Genomic DNA, 26934 nt, shown 5'->3' with positions numbered 1-26934 from the left:
AAAAGACTGAAGGAATCAATCAAGTAGACTTCCCAAAATATTCAATTTTATTTGAGATTTAGGGATTGAGGAAGGGGGTATGATGGTGGGGGGGGGGGGGGGTCAGTTCATATCAAGCTTTCCTAAGATGTGAGTTCTGGGTCGTGGGAATCGGAAGTTGATGATACATTTACTTCAATTCACTGGTGTTATCTTTATTTTAGTATTAACAAGCACGTGCTATGAACCTTATTTAGGTCAACACATTTATAGTTTTCAGATGAACATAAAAATCGGACACATCATGAGGTCTCAAATGCTGTAAGAACATTTTTGTTGACCTATGGCGGTCCGGAAGGCATTCTCTAGACTGTATTCTATATTACTGTATGTGTTTTACACACATCAACCCCTCCACTAACACTGGTAACAATGAAAGATGAATTACGAAAATTCAGAGGGATTGTCTCCGGTCAGTGTTGATTATCTCGGACAATGCTAGGCACGTGGCTAATGACATCGATTCATCAATCTTATTTCCTCTCCTTAATTGAATTTAAGAATATGACTAATGACTTCCGGTTGGTGTTAACATTATCTTTCGTTGATCAGTATAGGAAATGTAATATATGTATTATGCAATAACTAATAACTTCCGGTCACAGATTACACTAATTCATTCATTGTAATAACCATGACTAGAAACGCGTGGGTTTTTTCATAAGGTAAAACACGCGCCGCATTTATTTATTGAAATAATGTACATTCATGTACAAAGGAACGGCATGATAATTGAAATGTTGATGTATTTCAGATGCGGATGGCCTTTTTCACTTCGATTTGAATACTTCACCTAGCCAACTTCTATGATGGAGTCCAAAGCTTGTGTTTTCGTGGGATTGGATTCATGTTGAGTGGAGAACCTACCAAGTGCAACATTTGAATAATTTTGACGTCACTACCGGTTCAGATGTATCTGAACCATCAGCAACCGTCATCGACCATGTTAAAATACACGATAGCCAGTGACGAGGGATCGTTTTCCCCCGCACACCGGCCTGACAATCCCGAAACTTATAATATCAAAGAGTCCTTGGAAACTAGTGCCAACCCAAGAACACGTGCTAAAATGGTTATGAAAAAACGTGCCAAACATGTTCAAAAGCGGGCTAGTGAGTATGCCATGCTTCCTCCAATCAACGGACCTCACAACTACCGGAAGGAGATAGCAACGCCGTATATCAACAATGCCACGTCGACACACGAGGCGCTGGAAACGCCGTATACAAACGCACTCGGGATTTCCCGCCTCCATGACGTAACGACTCCCTACATTATGAACACGCACATATCTAAGATGGACGGCATGTCTCCACTTCCTTGCCGGGAATATACTCTTGCTGGGAAGGAACATTTCACAAAAATGGGAAGTCTCGCTCACGGGGGCACTAATATCGTGGAAGTCTCGCACATGAGACAAGACTCGTTTGCACACGAGACTATCACGAAGCTCCAGTCATCCTCGCCATATATAGAACGGAAGTCAAGATATGATAGGAAACCTAATAAATATATTTCGGAAAAATCAGACTTAGATCGAAATAATTCCAAATTACATATACAAAGTAATCAAATCGGATTAATAGACCGAACAGAAAGACATCGGGCGCGTGTTATTCATGGTAACGAACCATTCTCCATTCGGAAGAAAATTGAACAGTTTCGCCGCTGGCATGAAGAACAATATAAAGAGAAACTAAAAAAGTTGAAAGACGAAATTGACAATCAATTTGAGGCTGAGCAACGAAAAATGACCAAATCTACCTTAAAGTCGAACAGGACGAAACACAGGGAGGAAAATGTAAACAAGAATAAATCGGATCCGAAAATTGAGAATGAGTCCGAGGACAGAGGGAAAGAAAACAAAACAACGACAAAAGATAGCAGTAAAAGCCCGGACGACGGACATACATCGGGGCATGCGCATAACGACAAACAACAAATGGAAGTTGAGGAAGTTGGTAGTGGAGATGTTGTCAATGATAACACCGGATCCGAACACACCTGGCATACTTGGCGAGACGTGAACGAATCGTATGCTTACAATGACGTCACCAAATATATCGAGGATAATGAACTTATGACTGTAGAAAAGTTAGATTGGATTAAAAACTGGATAGTTGATGTAGAGAAGGCTCTTGGCGAAGCCGATGATGACGATGACATTTTGTGATGTTGAAAGTGTTAATTTTGTTCCGAGTGGATTTAATGTTTTAGGATCGACGAAAAATACGGATTACGGATATATCAAAATGTCTGTGATTAAGCTACATGGTTTGTGTAGGAGAATTTACTCCCATGGAAGTTGAGTATCCGGAATGTAACGAGATTCTGTAGAGGCGCTTCAGTGTACTGTTAATGTCTTCTTATGTGTTGATCATAACTGATTATGACGTCATCACCTCTAGTCCACTGGCCTCGTTAAGGATCTCCTACACCGGAATCTTCTGAAGCAGCCAAATACTGTGATAACTTGGGCGGAACTTCACCGTCCGTATAACAATGTCTTTCATTGATGTCCGTTCTATGCTAGATATTTTGCCTGTGTAGGGTTGTTTGTTTCAAAATGACCAGAGAGTGAAGTAGTACTTTATGTCCGTTTTTATCCCGTTTTTCAATGATAAATTAAATCTACGTTATTTTAAAAGTCAAATGTTTAAGTGTTTTCAAAACATATACAAATATAGTCATGCGCACATCAAAAAACACATGGCTGTTTGATTGGTCAAGCAAGTTAGTTGACAAGAAAAGGATCAAGTTTCCGAATGTTAGTATTTTAACAAGAATTATCGGTTCTGACACACATAACACGTACATGGTCACGAACATTTTAAATAGGCGACCCATTATGAACCACGAGACCATCTTAACCGTTCCTACGTTACGTGTATGTACATTTCCACCCACTTAACCGTTCCTATGTTACCTTTAAGTACCTTTCCACCCACATTACACAACACATATGCAGTTTATTGGATGTCTATGTATTGCACAAATTGCCGGGGAATTGTGATAGACATATAGACAGAGGCTTAATCCCTTAGTGTATTTCTAGGGATGATTTACATATCGACAATGGAATTCCGAGTTTCAAGTCCTCGATTTATAAAGTTAAAATATATTTAAATGGCACGCGACCAATGTAGGAACTTGCTTCCTGCTGCACGCCCATTTAAAAGCGTGCTTATATCCATGTCACATTCCTTCCCGTTCTGTTCCAATTGGAATATTGCCGTCACCCAGTCGACTTCATATCTATATACAGATAGACCAATTAGTTACCAGCGCAACCTCAGATGAATGTTGGAGGTGTGTGGCTCGACACTCCGTATCCGAGGTAGTTTGTGTAAGTCAGGAAGCGGACTTGTCTGTGTTGTTGTGGTGGATTTTTATTTTTTTAATTTAGTATTTAATCATGCTTTTGATGACATGCGACGGGCCTCCCTTATGTTGTTCAGTGAAGTAGTCAATAGCTACGACAAGGAGGACATGCCTCTAAATAACACTGGCTGTTGACAGGGCGTCAAATTCAGCAAACAAACACCATATCTGATCAGATTTACATAGTGTATATATAGAGGCAAAATATAGGATTATGTCACATGTGTTAGAAATTTCACGGACGAACTCCTGTTTGTTGTCAAGGTCAATGTCGCCTTTTTATGGAATATTTGTCTTACTATTACACATTCATGTGCTTATCTAGAGTGAATAATTCAAGTCTTTCAAACGTTTTATATGATTGACACATTATTCAGAAAGATTGTTTTTACACAAATTACGGCACCTTGCAGTGTGCCAAAATCTTTATTGAAAGCCTTTGGGAGTGTCACAGTTTGGTGTAAGATATTACACTCGGAAGAGAATAGAGCGCCGTGAATAGTGTTAATTTTTGTTGAAAAGAACACTACATCCTATTGCAGTGCACAACATCTTCACAGGAGGAATTTAATTCTGAACATATATATAGATATGAACGACACTTTCACGGTAACGAATTACCCATATTTCAGCGGCGGCAAATTCCAACTCAGAACGGCATAACAACACGAACACGTGTGTTAACGTACTGTAGAGCTAGTAATAGGTGTGAGGACACAGATTCGAAACTGCACAAAGAGTAATCGCCAACACAATGCAAATACATTATTCAGAAAGATATGAAGCTCCACATCATCCATTTTTAACATTACTATATCATGTTTTTAATAAAAAAATTGTTATAGTATCATCTAATGACAAAACTATCACCCATGCCAACACATATACTAATTCTATCTGAGCAATATAGTGTGTGATATTGTAAACTCGCTTCCAATTCCCGAGTCCCTGTCACATAGCGAGTGCTAACAGCACTGTGTCATTTATATCGGTTCCTGTGTTAACACTTGCGCGGTGTCACATTTCCCCGGTACTTCTGTTAGAACTTTCGCGGTTATGTATCTCCCCTGTGATACCACTAGCTCGGTGTGTCATATCCCCGGTCATTACCTGTGGTATACACTACCCATGCAGATACTAATTCTATGTCAATATAGTGTGTGATATTGTAAACCGGCCCCTAGTGGTAACACTACAGATGTCTATCAGCCCTGTGTCACTATCAGGATGTCATATATCCCGGCCCCTAGGGTAACACTAGCAGAGTGTCATATATTCCCGGCCCTTGTGGTAACACTATCAGGATGTCATATCCCCGGCCCCTGTGGTAACACTATCAGAGTGTCATATATCCCCGGCACCTGTGGTAACACTATCAGAGTGTCACATATACCCGGCCCCTGTGGTAACACTATCAGAGTGTCACATATACCCGGCCCCTGTGGTAACACTATCAGGGTGCCATATCCCCGGTCCCTGTGGTAACACTATCAGAGTGTCACATATCCCCGGCCCCTGTGGTAACACTATCAGAGTGTCACATATCCCCGGCCCCTGTGGTAACACTATCAGAGTGTCACATATCCCCGGCCCCTGTGGTAACACTATCAGGGTGTCATATCCCCGGTCCCTGTGGTAACACTATCAGAGTGTCACATATCCCCGGCACCTAGGGTAACACTATCAGAGTGTTACATATCCCCGGCCCCTGTGGTAACACTATCAGAGTGTCATATATCCCTGGTCCTTGTGGTAACACTATCAGGGTGTCATATATCCTCGGCCCTTGTGGTAACACTATCAGGGTGTCACATATCCCCGGCCCTTGTGGTAACACTAGCAGGGTGTCATATCCCCGGCCCCTGTGGTAACACTATCAGGATTACATATATCCCCGGCCCCTGTGGTAACACTATCAGGGTGCCATATATCCCCGGCCCCTGTGGTAACACTATCAGGGTGCCATATATCCCCGGCCCCTGTGGTAACACTATCAGGGTGTCATATCCCCGGCCCTTGTGGTAACACTAGCAGAGTGTCATATATCCCCGGCCCCTGTGGTAACACTATCAGAGTGTCACATATCCCCGGCCCCTGTGGTAACACTATCAGAGTGTCACATATCCCCGGCCCCTGTGGTAACACTATCAGGGTGTCACATATCCTCGGCCCTTGTGGTAACACTATCAGATTGTCATATATCCCCCGACCCCTGTGGTAACACAATCAGGGTGTCATATATCTCCGGCCCCTGTGGTAACACTATCAGGGTGCCATATATCCCCGGCCCTTGTGGTAACACTAGCAGGGTGTCATATCCCCGGCCCCTGTGGTAACACTATCAGGGTGTCACATATCCCCGGCCCCTGTGGTAACACTATCAGGATTACATATATCCCCGGCCCCTGTGGTAACACTATCAGGGTGCCATATATCCCCGGCCCCTGCGGTAACACTATCAGGGTGCCATATATCCCCGGCCCCTGCGGTAACACTATCAGAGTGTCATATATCCCCGGCCCCTGTGGTAACACTATCAGAGTGTCATATATCCCCGGCCCCTGTGGTAACACTATCAGATTGTCATATATCCCCGTCCCATGTGGTAACACTATCAGGGTGTCACATATCCCTGGCCCCTGTGGTAACACTATCAGAGTTTCATATATCCCCGGCCCCTGTGGTAACACTATCAGGGTGTCACATATCCCCGGCCCCTGTGGTAACACTAGCAGGGTGTCATATATCCTCGTCCCATGTGATAACACTAGGTCGGTTTCTTATTTCCTTGGTCCCTGTGTTTATTCTGGCGCCAAACATTTCGACATGTCCACTTAATATTTAGGGCATATGGCAGTGACGGAGAACGGTTCAACGACGACCGTCTTGATTATAAAGCATTGATCTCAATATGTTATACAATTCATTGATCTATAAACACGTCTTGTATTGTTTGAGAAGCATTTAATCGGTCGGTCTATATTGTTCTCTGGTGTAGATCTCACACTAACGAGGCATCGAGTAGTGGGCTGGTTTAACGGATATCAATATTCGGTAATTATACATATACTTCTTTAGCATTACTCGTTAGATATCAGAGACAGCTGTAAGTAGATAGTTCTCCTGATTACTTCCATACGTGTAAGATGCTAATTCTAATTACTCAGAAAATAAGCATAATTTTTCTGAAAATTACAACTAGTTCTTAAACAGCTGAGCTGATTTTGACTACATTTGGTCTCAACCCCCTACAGCCGGAGGAGCGGGACCAAGGAATTAAAATATAGCTCATTCTTTAAAATCTTCATCTTCCACGAGAAACACATGATTCTGCTGAATTTGGTCTGAAGCATCCTTGGGTGAATTGAAATCAGTTTTGTATAAACGGTTGATCTCATTCCCCTGAAGCAGGAAAGACAGGACCTGGTTAATCGGGAAATTGAGCAAAGTCTTTAAAATCCATTTTCTACTGAAGAAATGTCAGGATTCTGTCCCGATTTCCCCCTGAAACATGCCTAGTTGAAAGGAATCCTATTTTGCATCAACACGGATTCTGACACTTAAAGTGTGAGGTCCAATAGGGGTAATGTATAAATTCAGTAAAATCCTTCTTCGTACACAGGTATTGTCCAAGCTGGGTCTCAAGCATTCTTTGTCATAAACGATTGGTCTGACTTGTGTTTTACCACAAGGCCGAGGCCAAATCAGGATTTTATTGAAGAGATTTTTTTTCATATTTTTCAATTCTTCGTTAAATGACTAAATAATTGAATTAGCCATATTTAGTTCTCATGAACCTCTCGCTTGTTTTCTGTCAAATTTATATACAAAATAAATGTACAATTAGCATAATACGTGCCTTATTACAAGTACTAAATGGCGAATATTTATAGATATTTCATACAGTAACATAGCATATAACCTTAAGGATTCCAAAACCTTATTTGTTCTGACGAAGTTATTTTTGAATGTCGTTTTTTTGGGGGGTTCTGTACAAGAAGTAATTTGTAGTCTATGATGGGTCATAAAGCAGGCCGACAATTACACAGAAGGCACACAAGTCAAACCTCCTCAATAAAATTTGTGATATGATACAGTAGAGTCAAATATATTAATTAAACTGCATCATACAGCTGTTTCATCCTTATAGGATTCGTCAATGATGCTAAGGGCCTAAAGTCTGAAACCAAGAAGACGACCTAAGGAAATCAAAATTGATTTAAAGACATTTTTCTTTACATACAAATCTCCAACCGAAAAAGATAATGACACTGGAAGACAAATCACGGGAGATAACTCGCAGTAATTATTTTTATGTTGACTGGTGATTGCATGGCGGTTGTAAAGCACGATTAATGCAAAACATGAATTCGTCGACCAACGCTGTCTTATTTACAAACACCATGTATAATAGGAGATGTGTGGCGGTCACATTTGGTTGGAAATTATTTTAATTCAGAAACCTATGTGTTTTGTATTTCCTTTCAGATTTTCGCAAGAACCTTGTGACTTGAGCACTGAAAAAATCACTTAACATTTTTACCGATGACCCAGGTAGCCCCTTGTGTAAAGTTTGTCTTACTGTCATTAAATCGATATTTCAGTTAAATTTTACATAATCAGTCGCGGTAGAATTGTTCAATCTTGGGATGCTACGTGGACATGACTAGTAAATAAAAAAAGTAAGTATTGTAACCGATCCATCGTCACCTTGTAGAAATACAGTCTAACATCTAAGGATCAGAGTTCATTATTAAATATTTGTATATTTCCTATTTCTCTGATACTTGTGGAAATCAATGTCAACATTGATACTGACATGTACCCTTTATCCGGTAACGGATCATCTGTAACAAGAGAGTGGCGGAAGACGGTCACAAAAAGTAGGTGCTCTTTTGAAGCTGCAAAATCCTTGGTTTATGTACATAATCTTAACGGGACAAAGTACAATGTACATGTACCATACCAAACACGAAAACACTCAAAATCGGCATTTCTGTTTTTTTTTTTTTTTTTTTTTGGTGCTGTATAGTTCGAAAATAATTGTGATTCATTCATTAAAGTTGAGAGAATGGCTGAATTTGGCATCATTGTTTTTTTTAGTGAACAGTCACAAACAAATTATGTAATATACAGATTGAGTATTTCTGTGTTTGAGGTGGTAAACAAGTGATTTTGAAGCTCAGAGTGAGCAGCTATCTATTGTGTCCGTCTTCCTTGATAAAGACCATTCCTTAATAAGTACATGACAGTGAAGAAAAAAACGAAGTGATTTTTAGAAATCTTAACGCCGAATATTGTTTTTATAGAGGAAATCAATATATCACTCAAAACACTGAAAATACATTCTTAGCAACCCCTTAGCCACATAAGCTCAACGAAAACCCTTCAATACAGATTCGCAAATGATTAGCTTAACAAAGGGAAGTAACTATGGTAAGCCAAATATAATGATTAATGTTACAAAAAAACTTCTTTTTTTTGTTTATTGCAGACCATAATCTGCATTATGTAGGAATACACTATACGTGCACTTGTCAAAGTTTGTCCTTCAGTCGTTGTCGATAGACGCTGTTGGCAGTTCAAATTTCGCTTTTTAACAGAAAAAAAATATCGATTTGTGTTTTGTGTGCATCGTTGTATGTAGAGAAAAGTCAATTCAATGTTTAGATATATCATGTACACAATATTAAGCCAAATATCATTTTCAATCAGTTAATGTTTTGTACCATTCAGCTCAGTAGTGTAAAATGTCTCAGAAGGTCTAGCACATTTTCATAATGCCTACTATGCATCTCGCGAGATTTCACTCGTGGACTGGTCTACTATTTTCTTTCATCAATAACACTCAAAAAGTGACCGTTTTACTTAAGAATTGATTGTTGTTGTTTACTGGTGTGAAAACCTCATTATTTTTTACCTATTGTACCGTAATCGGGTGGAAATACATCACAACAGCAAAAGTTCTACATTGTATTTACACTTTATGCAACACATACTACGTTGGTCCAGATCAACACCTGAGAAACCCTGAGCTAATAGACCTCAGATAAGTATCCGGAGACAGTCGCACTCACGACTGTTCTCCGTACGGGAACTCCCCTCTCTTGCAGTGCTCCGATCAGACATCCCCCTACCACACACATAATTAATAGTCTTAGGAAAGAATAGCCCTGAAGCCTTGATAGCCCCATTGACCTAAGGTCAAACTGCCCAGCTAAGCCATTATCTGTGTCAGTTGGTCGGCCATCAGCACGGCCCCCTCCCTGTGGCAATGGACACGGAAGTATTTTACAAATAATTCCCCATTATCTTCTATATGCATTCACCAAAATGTATTATATATACATGATTGGGAAGACACAATACAAATTTATTACAATCTATTTAAATTTTAATTGAGGTTTAGGAAGAATAAACTATTAAAAGAAACATTTCGGTATGGTGTCTGTGATTAGGATGGCAATCATTGATTTATCTTGTAAGCACGCAGTAATCAGTTTTATACTGTGTAAATGTCGTTGTTTGAACTAAGTTAGTTGTCTGCAATGAGCATGGATATTTGTTGATGCTACAGATGGTTAACGTTTATAAAATAATAATCATTTTACCATTGTTTCTTTTATCGTCGCCTCTAATGCTAGTATTTCTTCTCCGAAAATAGCCAGATGTTGTAGTTTTGGTGCTAGTATTATCAGAATGTTGAACTTAAATGCATACAGTTCCATTTGTTTATGTATTCTATACAGCCATTTGATAATTTTGTGTCCCACATTGATTCTAGCTTATAAAATGTAATAGTTCAATGAATGATTTTATTGAAAAAAATGTATAATTAATTACATACATTTTGTCATTATTTCTAACTGTGTGACAGTAAATGTTTTGCTGAAGCAGCATATTTTTGATAACTACTGTTATGCTTTTAAAAGGACAATTTATATTTTCTTTTACTTTGTAGTAAAAAATCTAGTTTTCTGGTATTCAACCTTATTGTACAGTTTCAGGGAAACATATTTCGATATTACTGCTTTTCAAAGGCTCAAATGTACATTATCAGCAAAAACTACCTGTTTTTAAAAAGGATCTTGTTGATGAGTAAGAAACATGTACATTTGTGTTTATTGAAGGTTTACAGACGAAAGTTATCTCCCTTTATATAGTTGGTCAAAACGAACGACAATGTTTCTCGAAGGAATATCCAAACGGTGTTTTAATGTTTATGATGGTTGTGTGGCTCAATACTTGAGCAACTTCTCTAACATATTTCTCTCTCTGAAATAAGAAGGCGTTTGTTTGTTTGTTTGTTTTTTTCTGCTATACAGTCGGTGCTGTCTTGGTCCCAATAACATGAATCAGCAGAAATGATAAATTTGTTTCATAATGGCTGTAAATAAAGGTTATACAGTTTTTAGACTTCAATTTCCCGAAGGTAATATATCGGACTATGTCTGGTTCTGCTGAAACGTCCACTTCCTGTCCCGAGCTACCTTAAAGAATAACGTATCTTTAATTGAACTTCAACTCATATGTAATACGCACTTGCCACATAAATATGTGACCCGCTTTCTGATCCAGGGTTTGTTTTGAGAATCTGATATACTAATCATCTAGAATCCAATCAAGCTTAAGTTTTCAACAAGTTTCCAGGATCAAACATATCTCTTTGATCCTTTGTTTTAAATAACGGGTAAATAATTACGTCGCCAACTTAGATCAAAGTCCGTGTGTTTACCTAATTAAACTGCCAGTGCTACGTGAGTTTATATTTAGGAATCAATAAAAAAAGTATTTTGTAAACAGTCTGTAATGTGTCCGTTTTGTTGTTGTTCAATTCGTTCTGAAAACCCGTCAATGTTACCTGCATAGTCCTTTTGATTAATAATGTTTCTCAGATCTTAGATACGTAATACAATCTGATTAAAATTCAGATCATCATCAAATGATGACCTCGGCCTTTGTTTACATAAGATACAATATCCCTACGTGGTTTAACTGTTCATGAACCGTAAATACACAATTAGGTATCGGATAACACCGCAGCAATGCCATACAATGGTAAATATATCTTCCCCTTCTTTTTATACAGTTATAACTCATCATTTCATGTTGTAACATTTCAGTAAGTTCGGGAATGATGTAAACATCGATCTAGATGTGAGAGTTAAAATTTTTAAAAAATTTAAAAAAAAACATGGTCATTCGTTATATGAGAGAAAACGTTCGCGAGATTTTCAAAAACACTTGACACAAGGCGTTTTTTTTCACATTCTCTGATAAAGATACGAATATGATTTTGTGTTAGGTTGGTTACCTAACAAGTTCTCTTGTCAGACTTTGTTTATGCACTCGTGCGAGTGAATTCACAATCAGGGTCGTCTAGGTCGTCGCAAACATGCTTGTGCATGTGCATTGAAGATACAGTAATATTCAACCACAAACATATTGTGAAAATATCGACCGGTCTAAATGCAAACTCGAAATCGATAAAACGACGGGAAAAAATATTAAAAAAAAGACATTCACATGTTGACATCTGAAAAAGTACAATGAAAATAAGACCAGGCGTTCCGGATGGGAAAGCGTCCTCTGTTTAATCAACGACACCTGCAATGTCAATATTGGAAAGTTGAAATAAGATATGCCATATTCAGAAAAGAAAACAAGGTATATGATTATATGTCAAAGGTTAAAATCAATCATCGTTGATTTTTTTTTCCAATCAAGATCAAATGTATAAAGGCTTTGAATAAAATAGATTTAGGTAAGTGTGGTGTGACCTTCTCAAATCAATCAACATTCCTAAATTATGACAGGAAACGTCAAGAAGTTCTCAACTTGGCTTAACTGTTTTTATCTGCTTCTCCAACGGACATTCAACCCATTATCTTCTGAAAACGATGCTTTCCTTCAGGCGATTCTAAAATCATATTTTATTTTACCTCTGACAGAAGTGTATATTTCCATAGATCAAAAATTGTTTGCATTTTTGTTCCAGGTCTGTTCATTCAAATCCATCAAAACACGAAGTTATGGAAAATCAATAGAATTACCTGTTATATCACTACATGAAAAAAAGACTGAAAAAAATGCCACGGTTTGACAAAGCGTTGAAAAATTTCCCCATTTCCGCACGTACAAGTTTTTGAAGTTTGTGTATTTAACGTTGCGTTCATCATAATTACGTCGCTTTTGAGGAACATTAGAAGCAAACTCATACATGCATGATGTACGATAGAAATTTACATAAGTTCTGGCATTGTTTGGTTATAATTGCTGTTAATTTTTGAAGTTAAAACATACCGTTAATATCCCGTGCCGCCGTATCGCGGTAGGTTAAAAGAAACTACACTAGCAATTACAGTCGTTTGTGCACAAAAGTTCAAAGGTCACCGAAATCGATTTCTTTACCTGAAAAAATAAGTGATTTGTGTTGGATGACAGTTGTATTGCTGTTTATGGACAAGGAAAAGAACCAGTTATTTTGTTCGCTGTCGGTGATAGGTTTACCTACTCGTGGTATTTTGCTTACAAATGTATTCAAAAGTGGTCGTATTTATAAAATTTTGGCCCATTTAACTTGTGTGACCTTGATATAGGTCAAGGCAATCAATAAATTTTAACAAACTTGGCATCCCTTCATCTCAGTACGCCATCGGCCAAATGTGATTCTGGGTCGTCAATTGAAGATATCATCATTTTTGGCCTCAGTGATCCCACTTGGTCATTGTCAACAAATTGTTAGTTTTTTTTTTCTTTTACGAATACAACATTTGATACCTCAAACGTGGATCATGGTAATAACAAGCATTTAATTGTATATGTCTTTATATCATAACCCTGGGCATCTTGATTATTGAGAAGTGGTTTTAAGATTTTAGCGCATTTGACATATGTGACCTTTAAAGTGCATCAAGGTCATTCATTTCAACAAACCAAGCTTTGCAGCCATTCGTCAGGCATGTCATTCGCCCCATATAATTATGATTGTCGTGGACATTAGTTATTGAAAAGAATTTTACTGTATAAATCGTACTTTTGTTAATATTTTGCCATATTTTACTGAATTTGAGTTTGTTGACATGTTGGTACTTTGTTTCTTTTTCTTTTATTTCCATTTGGTCTTGGGCATATTTGGCCTTTGCTACCTTGAAAGTGTGTCAAGGTTTGATCAAACTTAGTCGCTATTCAGCACCCTGCCGTCTAAGGCCGTAACCCCGGACTTGGTTATTAACAAGTTATCAAAGATTTGTAACCAATCTGACCTTGTGACCTTGAAAATTTGTCAAGGTACTTTATTTTAACAAGCTTCGCATCCCTTCATTACTAGCATGTTGTTACCTAAATAGCATTACTCTTATAAATTAGCTGTCAGTAAAAGCTGACGAAAAAGTGTACTGGTAATCTTATCACGTGGTACAGAACACATCCAAGTAAACCATCAACATTGCTTTCATCACTCTCTCTTCCCCAGCCCCCCCTCCCCCCCCCCCCCAAATAAGGTAATAAAATTAAGTAAAGTTAAAAAAAAATTAAAAAGTAGGAACTATTGATCACCAATGTCTATCATAGTTCTTAGACATAATTAATGCCATCCAGAGCAATTGAGGTAAGGTATCTTGCTCAAAGACACAATCACAATGGCACAGACTGGTCTGCTCCTCAGCTTTTTGAGAAACACAAACTGCTATAGGTAGCTATCATGTTCCATATATGACTTATTTCATTTATTGTGAAAGGTTTTAATAAATTCTATATCACTGCTTTTTCTAGCCACAGAATCTTTATCTAAGTCTGTGATTTCACAAATATTCAAATATAATAAAATTATCATTGGGGCATTCCTGAATGACATTTTTTGACATTTTTCAATGTTTTAACAAAAAAAAAACATGGAATTTTACTGATAAAGATGTGTTAATGTAAGAGAACAGATAGCTTGTAGTCAATTTTAAAATTCCATGGAATTTCCAAATTTATTTACGAACATATATTGTATATACAGGTCTATATATAATCCTGAAGCATTATACATGTAAATGATGTATCTTGCAATATAGTATATCCTCACAACAATATTTTATCTGTAACTCAATCTCAAAGCTAGCAAATACATTTACATAAGACATAGATGACCCCATGCAAATAATTATCATATACATGTACTATAAATAGTAATGTGACCTTAATTAGCTTTCATCTTTGATTCCTCATATATATCGATTCATTTGTTGTTTTCTTGTATCTCTACTTGATATTTATAAATGCAGTATGTAAATCTGGTCAGAAATTAAGATGATGGAAAGCTATCATTGAATTCTTTCAACTAATAGTAAAAGGTCAAAGGTCAATGATTTTAAATTTTAAATTCCAACACATTACACTCTTTTGTTCTTCTACTTTTTTAATTCAGATCATTCTCAGCCCCCATTGGCTTTCAAGCTTATCAGTATACCATCAGAGTGAAATAAAGGGCAGTAACTCTGACAGATCAGAATTATCAGGATAGGCGGGGATATGTGTGTGAGGGACATTAAGGGTATTACATTGTACATATTTTCAAGTTCACTGAATACACTTTAACTCTCTTTTAAACAGATATCATAAAACACACCATAAATTCAATATCACAGATTTTATTAAAACATTGAAATAATAATTTGGATATCAATATTTCATGATGAGATGCACAAAATACAATGATAACATTTATTTTACTAGATTGTAAATTACACTAATGTATATCTTGCAATATAAGAGTCCTGATATACTGTACGTTTAACTTTATTCCACTTCCATTCCTCAGCATAATCAAAATTCATAGGAATGTAGAACCATCCTGTGGCTGAAAAATTGTTTGAATAGGAACAAGTTTGATAACAATGAAAATAATGATTTCAGAACAATGACACAGATTCCACAATGACAAATTCAGTCAGTTTTGAAAAAGAGCTTCAGTTTACCGTCACATGAACAGTGTACAGCAGTTTCCAGAATATACTCCAAGATTTGTACATCACGGAAAACATTCAATCCATGATGAGTTAACATTTGTCCTGTATGATTCTTGTGGTTATTCAGTCTAAGTTGAGTTTAAACTTGAGTCCTGGTGCAGCCTTGTATCTAAATGTTCCAACCCATACCTGGCCTTCTGTGTCTGTGAACTGTCCTTCTCCCTCCATCCTTCAAACAATAAATGGTGGATTATGTGAAAATGGCAAACAAAATTTGCAAAAGTTAAAAAAAAACATAATATTTGCAGTATATTAGCATAAAGACAATTAAAAAATCTTGTTTAGTTTAGATTCTGATATCAAATCTGTAAAAATCTATCCCAGATATAAACACATTTTACAAAATAGAATTTATCTAAAATATGCCAACCTGCATAAAATATTGTTTTTAAAATCGTTATAATCATAAGTACTGTTTATTTTTGTTTTAAATGTTATATATATATATATATATATATATATGTCAGTTTCTGAGTTTTCTTTTATCATTAGCTTATGTTTTCACTGATTTATCTAGAGAAACGCAGTGTTAAAATGAGGTATGAAATAGATATATTAGCAGTGACCAATCTACAACTTATTTTCTCAAGTCTTTTTCAACTTTATTGTTAAAAGCAATAAGTCCAGCAACAGAAATATTACTTATTTCCAGAAATTCCATGAGTACAAGACTTGAGACCTTCATGTAGACTGATCACTGTATTAGGAAACTTTGGATCAGGGACACATTGAAACCAGTGGGTAAATAATTCACTGTACCTGTTTTCCTGGAATTCACCTTCATAAAATGAATTATTTGGCCAGGTATATTTTCCTCGGCCATGAAACTGGTTGTTATTAAAACATCCCTCATAAACTGCCCCTGATGGATTGCTTAGTTTTCCTTGTCCATTCATCTTATCTGATCCCCATTGGCCATTGTAGACTGTTCCATCTGTGGTGGTGTGTATTCCCTGACCTGACCGCTCAACTGACCCATCACTACCATGGATAAATTCACCCTCTAAAAAAGAACACATTATATATGGAGCAATTAATCAATAAATCATGTTCATTTTTGTTATTTTGGATGCCAAATCAATATAAAAATGAAAATATGAATTATAAATAATCCTGCTATAACAAGTGCTGATTTTAAGTATTTAACAATCTAATTAATATGGGCCATTGCATAATTCCCTGGTTGCCTTATAATTTTGTTAGTGTATCAATTTGTACCTACCATATTTATCTCCATTTGGGAAGATGTAGATCCCAGAGTGAATCACTGGCTTATCATCTTCCTGTTGTTTCTTGTCTTTCTTGGATTCTGTTTAAAAAAAAAAGAGGAAAAAAGAAAACATTAGTAATTAGAAGGCAGACCAAGTAAAGGTCCCACATAGCATATTCATCCGAAGGGAAGACCAGGGATTTTAAAAATATTTTGTTTAAAGTTGAAGGATGAAATTTTAAATTATGCCTCAGGAAGACTCAAATGGAATAGGGTTTTTCAGTTATGTTATTTATATAAGTATCCCATTTTAGATATATGATGGTAACACAGAGATATTTAGCTTCTGTTCCATGGTTCAGTTCTTGGCCATGGAGCATATGAGGGTTACTGTCTATTCGGAATAGACTGTCCCCGGTGATAGACAGGGCTTGATATTCCTCAGGGTGGAAACCCATTATGATGACACACTGTATTATCTATTTAGTATTTCAAAGGGGTTTGCTTATCCAGATCGTTATGTAGAGAACGGGCATGTCTTTGTGATGTTATGATGTTATCACTGGCATCGCCTGATAAACACTGAGCAATATCAGGATTCAGTAATTCACATATTGCAGTAAATTTATGGATTTAGCAGTTTGACTATTTGACTCTCATACAAATGTATGACGTGGAGTTGGGAAAGGTATTTTATATCAGTTGGATAGCATGTGATTGATATCGCTGACAAAAACAACAATAGAATTTGAAAATGAGATATTAAATATATTAGGCCTATGTTGAATGATAGGACTTCGTTCGGATTATGACTGTAAGAAAAGATGACCGTCTCTATGCCTGACTTGTTTTTTTTTTATTTACACGTAGTAATTATTGAAGGTTTTTCTAACGGTCGTTATCGTCATTCACTTGTATATAAATGCAATTTCAACCAAATTCCATACTCACCTCCAGGCATGGCTGGAAATGAATATATGAAACTCTAAATACCGATGAATTTCAATACGTCAACATTCAGGCCATGGGAGCAGCCATTTGTAATCAAAACCATGGAGACGAGAATCTCGCGATAACTTTTAACGTATTTAGTTTCGTATCGAGTAGCGGTGAATAAAACCTGTTATATTGCATAAAGTTTTAGCCAGAACACATTAGCAATTACATGGAAAATACTGTCGTAGAAAGTATATAAGTTATATTCGCCCTATTTGAAATTATTACGAAACTAAGTAAATAAGCCGGTCTTGACAAACTATCAACATTGGTGTTGACGTTTGGGCAAATTGCTCATAGGTTATAATGTATCAACCCCTCAAATTGACCACATTTCCTTCAATGTTGTCAGTCCAACAGACATATGGTCAGATATATCAGTACCCGAGGAAGCAAGCTTCAAAGGATAAGGTACAAAAATACACATGCTGGTAATATTACGGAATCCCCCTCATCTCCTTCCCCTTAGGTCATTTCTTTCGAACTGATTGTGACTATCTTCTCCAGATTTTGAGTTTTGGAGACATTTGATATTTTTTTGTATTTGTTAAAAATCTATGTTTCGATGATGTTCCAAAAATTATTTCATTTTATTTTTATCCATTTTATTTCGTGTAAGTCGAATCGTTTCTTGACATTAAAAATTACAACTAAAAAGTGCAGGGTTTTCCATAATTTTGCTATTAGTGGGCTGTGTAGTGTAAGTAGGAGGCTGGCCTGCCATGTACGTGTAGTCGTGTACGGAACATTATTATGGAACTGGATTGGTGTAGGCGGCCAAATGATCAAAGTAGCCGGTCAAATTGGCCGGCGACCAGCTCTTATGGAAAACCCTGAAAGTGAAAGTGAAATACAGACCGTCTACTATATTAATTAACCTAGTTGGACAACAAACACAATCAGACAGACGAGATTAGTAATTCCCAGACTATAGACTCAGTTTGATTGATTGTCATTTAAAAAAAAATAAAAAACAAGAAAATACATACAGAGTTCTACATGTACATTTGTAACGCTGAAGGGTAATGCTTATGTGTAGTTTTGTAGTTATAATAAAGTCCAGTCCAGTTCCCTTGTATCAGTGTAGTTTAATAAGTGTATACATAAAGGGGTATGTATGAGGAGTGACAATTATACCCATGGTAGGGCTTTCTTTTATACTTAATAACAGATAGAGGTCAGATGGGTAGACCATATTAAGCTAAATATTAAATATGATGGAACGAACAAGTGTTACATAACTTACTTAAGGCAATGGCACACAGATAAGCCCTGCCATACCGATCACACACAACTCACATGGCTCTATCTATGCTGACCTGTGCACTAGTACTTAGATAACTATATGTAACATTACCTGTAGATCAAAAAAGACTGCTGACCATGTGTAAACCAACATCCCATCACCTACCTTACCACAACCTAGGAACAGTGTACATGCACATTTCTAAATGTACAATCATATTTCAAACTGAATTACTTTATAGAAATACTAAAATTACTTATATTGGTTCAGGGTCTCTGTCAAAATTAATTTAAAAAAGATATGATATATATGTAAATGTTACAATTCATATGTTTCACAAAGAAGAACTACAGGGTGGTTTCTCTTGACATTTTATTCCACATGTTGTAAAAATCAGGGACGTTTCATATACCGGTAGACTGTATTTTACGTCCCTAAATGGATGTACATATGTAGATGTAATGTAAAATCTCAACAGCTATCAGAGTGATCTGGTCTTGCCAGAATTCTAAGGTTGTCTGTCAGTACATGTATACAAATGTTTTGATGTGGAGAACAGTCAGTGGTCATCTAAGGTCAGTAAATGGTCAGTTCACGGTCACATGTACACATACATATTAAACAAAACAAGCAGAACACTTTGTACATGAAACTCTAATTAGAAGTACATGATGTGTACAATCATTAATATAGATATAAGTTACACAAAACTGCAGATACTTTATACCTCACTGTAACAATACAAAGTAGATGTACTGACAGTAGAGTAAAAGAGAATTCCTCTCAAGCCTAGCAGTATATTGTGACCAGAGTTGACTATAGTTTGAATTCTGTTCATCTACTTTTATGTCTATCTAATGAATGTAAAATCTGTTCCAATAAAAAGTAAGGGAAATCAACCAGTGCCAAGATCATCATTCAGATGATTAATGTGCCAAGGAACCATACTTTTTACAGCGTGCCACAAACAGATTAGAACTGCCATTCTTTGTCCGCTAGATTTTCAAACAGTAGCTGGTCTCATCATACCTGTAGGTGCAGAAATATACATTTATTCCACTCTGTTTTAGTTTATGTTTATGTTAGTCATACCTCTTTAAGTCGCATGTCTAAACTCTTGGCGCGTTTTGCATAGGTTCAGATCAGACAAGAATGAACCAAATGTTTTGCTGTCTTTCTTAGTCTCCACGTCACTTTTACGCCATTTGTGTAATTGATGGAGTCATCAATATTGTGACTACATATTAATTATAATCCATTTCAGATTATAAAGAGCAGAATTTATCAGAGGACATATTTATAGATGAAATAAAACTGAGAATGTATGTTTTTGACTGGTTTGTTTTTGTAATGATAGATCTCATAACTTTAAAATTTAAGTAAACAAATTATTGCCTTTAACCTCTTTTCTTAAAACTTTCATAATGTCTTTGTGAAATTTTCATTTCTTCAGAAAAGTTACTGTTGAAGTGAGCACAAGACATCAGCAGTTGTTTCGTCAGAAGCCAGTATGTTCTCTACAGCGGTATTACAGTGCAGATCTGCCAACACATTACAAGATCGCACTTCCGGCCCTTTCTCCTACAATGGAGGTTAGCTGCAGAGATTGAGACAGATAAAGCCACTATGAGGTTTGAATCTGTTCAGGAAGGTTACCTTGCAAGAATCTTTATTCCTGCTGGAATGATGGACATTCCTGTGGGCAAGGTAGGGACCAACTCATTACCTTTTACCACACTAAACTGTTTAGAAGTTTACATAAATAATTGATATATTTAATATCAAATGTTATATCTTAGATATTACTCTGAAAATATCTAGATTATGTGAATTTCATGTGTCGGCTTGGTAGTCTATCTTTTCTATACAGGATAATAATGTAACAGTATCCATTTCATTTCAGTTCTAATGATCTGTCCAAAGAATCTATAATTATTGTTTATCAACTCAATATGACCTGTCCAGTGACAGGCTAAGCTTTCTAGCATTTAATAATGATTCCAGATTAATGTGCCTGATGGGTCCAGAGGAGAGCACAATATATCGTTGCTTAGGTCATCCTTAAAATGTTCTGTTTGGCATTGACTTAATTGTCCTTTGGAGAACTTGGATCTGTAGATAGGAAAAATCTTTCATATTGCAAAACAATTTATTATAAATTAGTCGGTTTTTTATCATGATGATTACCTGTATTTATATTATTAAAGCGTATGATTCACACTTAAAACTAGTTGAAAAGATTGTTAAACATGTCAAGAAAATTAAGGAGAAAATTGATTTAAAAAAGGGTGAAATGATTCTGTAGGAGGTTACTTATATTTAAATGAATTACAGACATCATAACTTGGTTATTTTGTTTCAGGGAGGAACATTTACTATCTCCAACCTTGGCATGTATGGGATAAAGTCATTCTCTGCTGTTATTAACCCTCCACAAGTAAGTACATCTGTCCTTTTTGTGCTAGTCCATGCCTGATAATCAGCTCACTCATACCACACTACAATTCAACAGTAAAATTACCAATAAGTGATATATCAACTTGTCTGTATGAAGTCCACACACTGATTATCAGTAGGATTGAATGTACTGGCCCATTGGACTTAATGTAAGTTAAAAGATGATAATGTATGTATTTTTGAATTGATGGCATGGATAAAGTCATCTTTTACACCTATCGATAGAATCAAGATTATTTTATTATTTTCGTGTTTTACCTCAAATTAGTACAACTTAGGTGTATTTTTTGTTTGATTACCATAAATTTCAGGTATAGTGCACACTGGGGTATAGTGCGCAGGTACGTTTTTGAGGTCAGATTAAAAAAAAAAAGAGTATATAAATTATAAATATTCATTACTGGTTACCATGGTGCAACAGTTGATGTTTTGATTCATCGATAATTAGAAAACCACAACGAGCGTAACCCTAACGCATTTAATTATTTTATGTAAACAAATACGCGCAGACACCTGACTTAACAAGCATAGAAGGCTAGGCTGATTGGATAATTAATGGTTATTAACAGGTAACACCTTGAGTATGAAGAGATTGATGACAGCCGGCTTGGGCTTGAGAACTCAAGAATGATAACTCCTAGAAAGGCATGTTCCTGTGTATAATATGCACCCCCTTTTTGACACGACAGTTTTCGCCCAAGTGTGCACTATACACGCAAAATTATGATAATATCCACGAAGAAAAGATCTGAATAATTTTTGTCATAAAAGTTAGACTGTGATGATATTTTTGGCAGTAACAGCAGCGTTGTCAACATTTTACTTTGAAGTTTTATGTTTCGATCCATAGCTTAAAAGCTCTCATCAGACTTTAAGCAAACTTGTTATGAAGGTAGATAACATACTGGGCAAGTCATTATTTACAAGATATCTTTAAGATTTTACGTTCAAGCAACTCTGAAAATTACGGATACTGAGAAGCTGGACTTAAAAATTCTTGTGTGTTTAGCCCTGTTTTTCATGAAATACATGTGCTATTCCATTCAAACCTTGAATATGGTTACATACTAGAATGGACATCTGAACCCTACAGGTTACATAAATTTAAGAAATAACTACAAAGTCTGTATGACTTGTATAATTCACTTCTGGTTTAGTTTAGTCATATTTAAACAAATACTGTGAGACAAGTTTCCTTTCCCTTCTCCAGAAGAGTCACTGATATTTTAGGGGTAAAAATGTCCTATTTGAATGCATTTTAAGAAATAAAGAATAAAAATTGTTTTATTCATTTCATGCTTACTGCATTTATAAATAAAAAGAACAGCATCATAAGTTTTATATGATTTTTGTGTCGCCTGCCGAGCTGGCGGACACTTAGGGATCACTTTGTCCGTCGTCACGCGTCGTCATCGTCATCCGTACGAAAGCTTTCCGGACTTTTTTCGATAATGCTATGAGTTATCAAGATAAAATTTGGCATATGGATTTTTGTTGCAAGGGTACAGATTAAGTTAGATTCCCGGCTGTCTGTGACCCTTTTTGGCAGAGTTATGCCCCTTTGAACTTAGAAAATTTCCTGGGAATATTGTTTTCCGGACTTTTTTGGCATATGCTTTGAGTTATCGAAATGAAATTTGGTAAATGGCTTTATGTTGCAAGGGTACAGACTAAGTTTAATTCCCAGCTGTCTGTGACCCTTCTTGGCTGAGTTATGCCCCTTTGAACTTTAAGCAGGCGACATGTACAGTTCCAAGGAACTTTTGTTACATATTATTCATTAAAATTAATTTTTGTACTTTGAAGGAAGGAGACCAAGAATGTTTTTCATTTTGCTCAAAAATGACCATACAAATTAGAACAGGCAAGACATAATTGTGTATAAATCCAGTGTTTATTTCCAGGCATGTATTTTGGCAGTGGGTTGAGCAGAAAAGAGACCGACCATAGACGAGGACAGCGGTCAAGGGTAAGTAGATCCTCAGAACATCTTACATCGCTTGATTGTTATTGTCAGTTTAGCACAGGTGTCATTATATAGGTCATCAGGGTCAATCTAAATCAATACACAGGTGTCATTATATAGGTCATCAGGGTCAATCTAAATCATATCACAGGAGTCATTATATAGGTCATCAGGGTCAATCTAAATCAATACACAGGTGTCATTATATAGGTCATCAGGGTCAATCTAAATCATATCACAGGAGTCATTATATAGGTCATCAGGGTCAATCTAAATCATATCACAGGAGTCATTATATAGGTCATCAGGGTCAATCTAAATCAATACACAGGTGTCATTATATAGGTCATCAGGGTCAATCTAAATCACATCACAGGACTCATTATAAAGGTCATCAGGGTCAATCTAAATCATATCACAGGAGTCAATATATAGGTCATCAGGGTCCATCTAAATCATATCACAGGAGTCATTATATAGGTCATCAGGGTCAATCTAAATCATATCAGAGGAGTCATTTTATAGGTCATCAGGGTCAATGTGGATCGTATCACAGGAGTCATTATATAGGTCATCAGGATTTACATCAATTATATCACCTACCATTATTTCATAAGGGTGATTGTGGATATTACATGTTATTATAGTTAATAAATGACTAAATATTTATCAGGTATCAGTGTTAATGTTGATCGTACCACAGGATTCAATATACAAGTTGACAAGGTCAATGAGGATCACATCAGCTGTGGACATGAGTAACAGAATATATTAAATTTGAGAAATACATATCAGAATAGATGGTATATGGGACCCATTCAGGCGTCAATATAGAATATATTACTTCTTGATTAATCTTTATCTAGACAATTCTTCATTTGTTTGAATTTACATACTTGTTTGACTTAAATATTTTGTTTAACTCTCATACTTGTGTTATGTTTGATTTTCGTCTGTTAAAAGGTATGCCCAGGCTAACATGATGTCAGTGACTCTAAGCTGTTGCCATCGTGTTGTAGACGGAGCTGTTGGTGCCCAGTGGCTGGCAGAATTCAAGAAGTTCATGGAGCGACCGGAAACTATGCTCTTAAAAATACAGTTTAGGCTGAATATTTATGGAGTGGGAAATCTTCAAAGTGCTAGAGAAATAAGTGCAATGATACATGGATATTAAACAAGGGACACTGGTGGCATGTGTATTGTTGGTTGTTTTACTCAGTAGCAGTGGAAGGAAGTCTCTAGCTCTGAGTGAACAATTAGACCCATCACATGCTTCCACCTGGGGCAACAAGAGTGATTAATATAAGTTGGAAAAAACTTGTTTCACAATTGTTGTAAAATAAATAAAGTTTATCGTTATAACAAATAGGATATTAGTTGTGTGATGGTGTCATGATTGCATGCACACTTTTTGAAACACTTATGTCTTCACTGCAATAATGATTTGACAGTTTTAGTTCAACAGTTATGGCCAACGTTAAATTGAAACAGTTAATGGTCAATGTCACATGGTTAAAAACATTTGGTACAGCGGGAAAGGTATCGTCACAAGGAATATGCATGCCAAATATGAAAGTCCTACATTTTAATGGTGCAATAGTTATGACCAATGTTAAAAAAATTTCAAATGTAAGTAAAAGGTCAAGGTCACATGGTAAAAAATTAATCATGCATTAGTTATGGGCAAGGTTAAAGTTGGCAACAGACAAGCAAAAAACAAAGAAACAACACAAAAAAATATGCCCCCGGGTTAAAAATAAAACTGACTTCATTGGACAGTTACCACAAGCCATCTTTTGTACTATGTAAACCTCTCAGTAGCAGTTATCGAGTTGTGAGCATTTTTCAACTACATGTTCTTAAGTATTTCTCACCCATTCATTCTCTAGTAATCATCTGCTGCATATTGTTTCACAAGTCTTCATTATCCGCTTTGTAGAAGGATCGACTTTTCGTATACATTGTAAATTGTTTTGTCTTCCTAATTGTTCATTCGTATTTATTAGTTTCCGTTTATAACTGTATGTCGTCTTAGAGTATAGTCTAGTATCGTATCATGTGGTCAGTGGTCAGTTTAGTCTTTGTCTTACGTCATAGTCTTATGTCTTATTTCATTGGCTCATCGATTTCGCAGTAGTTTTATGTTCCAGTCATTGTTTCATTGTGTGATTGTGTGACCGGCCGGTAAAGGACGAGCATCACTTGCCCTACCAATATGTAAAAATAAGTGACAAGATACCTACATACATACATGCCATACACAGAGTTCATCTTGTAAGTACATCTGTCTAATGGAATAAACGGACCGAATGGTCCACCTGAACTTACACAGGCGTCGTGTGATATATATACATGAAGATCTAACCCTGTAACAGCTTTCTGTGTCCACAGATCTGCTGCACTGCTTCAGTGTAGTCAGCAAATCATGCTATCACTATGTTAATTGCTTAAGACACTTTATGTCCAAAGACACTGGAAGTATACAGAGGTCAGTGCCCTCTCAGTCTTGTTCTCAGTCACACCAACAGCAACAGTTAAGAAGACACTGATCCAGACTAAGAAGGAGTCCTAAACTGGTGTGATGGATCAGTTTTATATTTAACAGCATTATATTTAATAGGATATATTATGGACCCAGGGCATAGGCCTCATATCCATATCAGTTAATACAACACACGACATGTTTAGGATACTTCCTGTATCAATGATAACATTTAAACTAAAAATTGAAAGTCGTGGTATTACGATTACAATATTCATTTAGAAACTTTTTATATGTCAGTGATGACTTGTTGTTATCATCCACGGTCCTTTAATCACTTTATGAAAGTCACATCATCCTTATTTCTAATCTCGTACCTGTCAAATAAATGAAACTTTTTATCAATTTACTTCAAACTGATGTTAGACCCATTGTTTAAACTCTTAAATTGTGAAGCTGGTGAATAGGAAAGAAGTTGACAATTTCTTTCTTCGGGCCACAATATGGAGGATTGTAAGCAAGACAAAGTTTTTAACAGTTATTTTTCAATGTTAAGAAACAAAGTAAAACTTATTTTCTTTAAACCCAAAGCAATCAAATTTGGAATGAAGTTAGATCTGAGGGTGTACAAGTCAGATCTGTTTTAATCAGTGCTTGATTTAAGTTTTTTGCTTAACCAGAATTCACATAGCTTTAAATTTACTGAAAGACAGGATAGATACATATACTGTGAAATCCTTCATTTTTGTGGATGATTTATTTTCAATGGTTTCATGGGTACAATTAATTAACAAATATATTTGTTCACAAAAAAGTTTAGGATACACAATATCTGAGCACTAGAGGACTAGAGTCAAACGTCAACAAAAATATCTGTTCACAGAAAACTACGAAATTTGAGTTGAACATATAAGACTTTAGTGTACAATGTATCAAAATTCACAGTCAAATTATAGGTTATGGCATGCTAGTTATTTGAATTCTTTGATACCATAACATCTCATATCAAATACATCACTGCCTGTACATTGTAGTATCAGTCTATCATTAATACCAGTAAGGTAAAGGGACATAACTCGTCCTTACATATCTGTAATAATATGTTGAACTCTTCAATGTGAAGTCATTTAAAGTAGTTCTATG

At 36.2% G+C, this 26934-nt stretch overlaps 2 protein-coding genes and 1 long non-coding RNA gene across 3 annotated transcripts; 2 read left to right on the top strand and 1 right to left on the bottom strand.

The window, feature by feature from the left end:
- The first annotated feature begins 949 nt into the window (after positions 1–949).
- Positions 950–2212, top strand: LOC132548323 (uncharacterized). The gene has a single exon (XM_060212180.1). It carries the CDS (start codon positions 950–952, stop codon positions 2210–2212), a length of 1263 nt encoding a protein of 420 aa, XP_060068163.1.
- Positions 2213–15463: 13251 nt separating this feature from the next.
- Positions 15464–17615, bottom strand: LOC132548344 (MORN repeat-containing protein 2-like). Its single transcript, XM_060212200.1, has 4 exons — positions 17596–17615; positions 16657–16743; positions 16194–16437; positions 15464–15603 (listed from the first exon to the last, which is right to left on the bottom strand). The coding sequence occupies exons 1-4, from the start codon at positions 17603–17605 to the stop codon at positions 15498–15500; spliced, it is 447 nt and encodes a 148-aa protein (XP_060068183.1). The 5' UTR covers positions 17606–17615; the 3' UTR covers positions 15464–15497.
- A 312-nt stretch (positions 17616–17927) lies between these two features.
- On the top strand, positions 17928–25636 carry LOC132548311 (uncharacterized). Its single transcript, XR_009554150.1, has 5 exons — positions 17928–18051; positions 20340–20593; positions 21249–21323; positions 23248–23312; positions 24273–25636. It is a non-coding gene; the product is annotated as an uncharacterized LOC132548311 (long non-coding RNA).
- Positions 25637–26934: the final 1298 nt, after the last annotated feature.

The sequence above is a fragment of the Ylistrum balloti genome, unplaced genomic scaffold, assembly GCF_031769215.1.
Source record: "Ylistrum balloti isolate Yb309-2 unplaced genomic scaffold, AGI_CSIRO_Ybal_v1 Utg370008, whole genome shotgun sequence".
In the NCBI taxonomy this organism is placed as follows: Eukaryota; Metazoa; Mollusca; class Bivalvia; order Pectinida; family Pectinidae; genus Ylistrum; species Ylistrum balloti.
Note: the sequence above shows the minus strand (reverse complement) of the source record. Positions and strands in the feature narration are given on the sequence as shown.

Bases quoted from the DNA above. Each gene is read 5' to 3' on its own strand.
- LOC132548323 (XM_060212180.1), top strand. From the start codon at position 950: ATGTATCTGAACCATCAGCAACCGTCATCGACCATGTTAAAATACACG.
- LOC132548344 (XM_060212200.1), bottom strand. The intron at 16,438-16,656 runs GTAGGTACAAAT...GTTCTTTTTTAG, and splicing joins CCCAAATGGAGATAAATATG to AGGGTGAATTTATCCATGGT. The intron at 15,604-16,193 runs GTACAGTGAATT...TATTGTTTGAAG, and splicing joins GGTGAATTCCAGGAAAACAG to GATGGAGGGAGAAGGACAGT.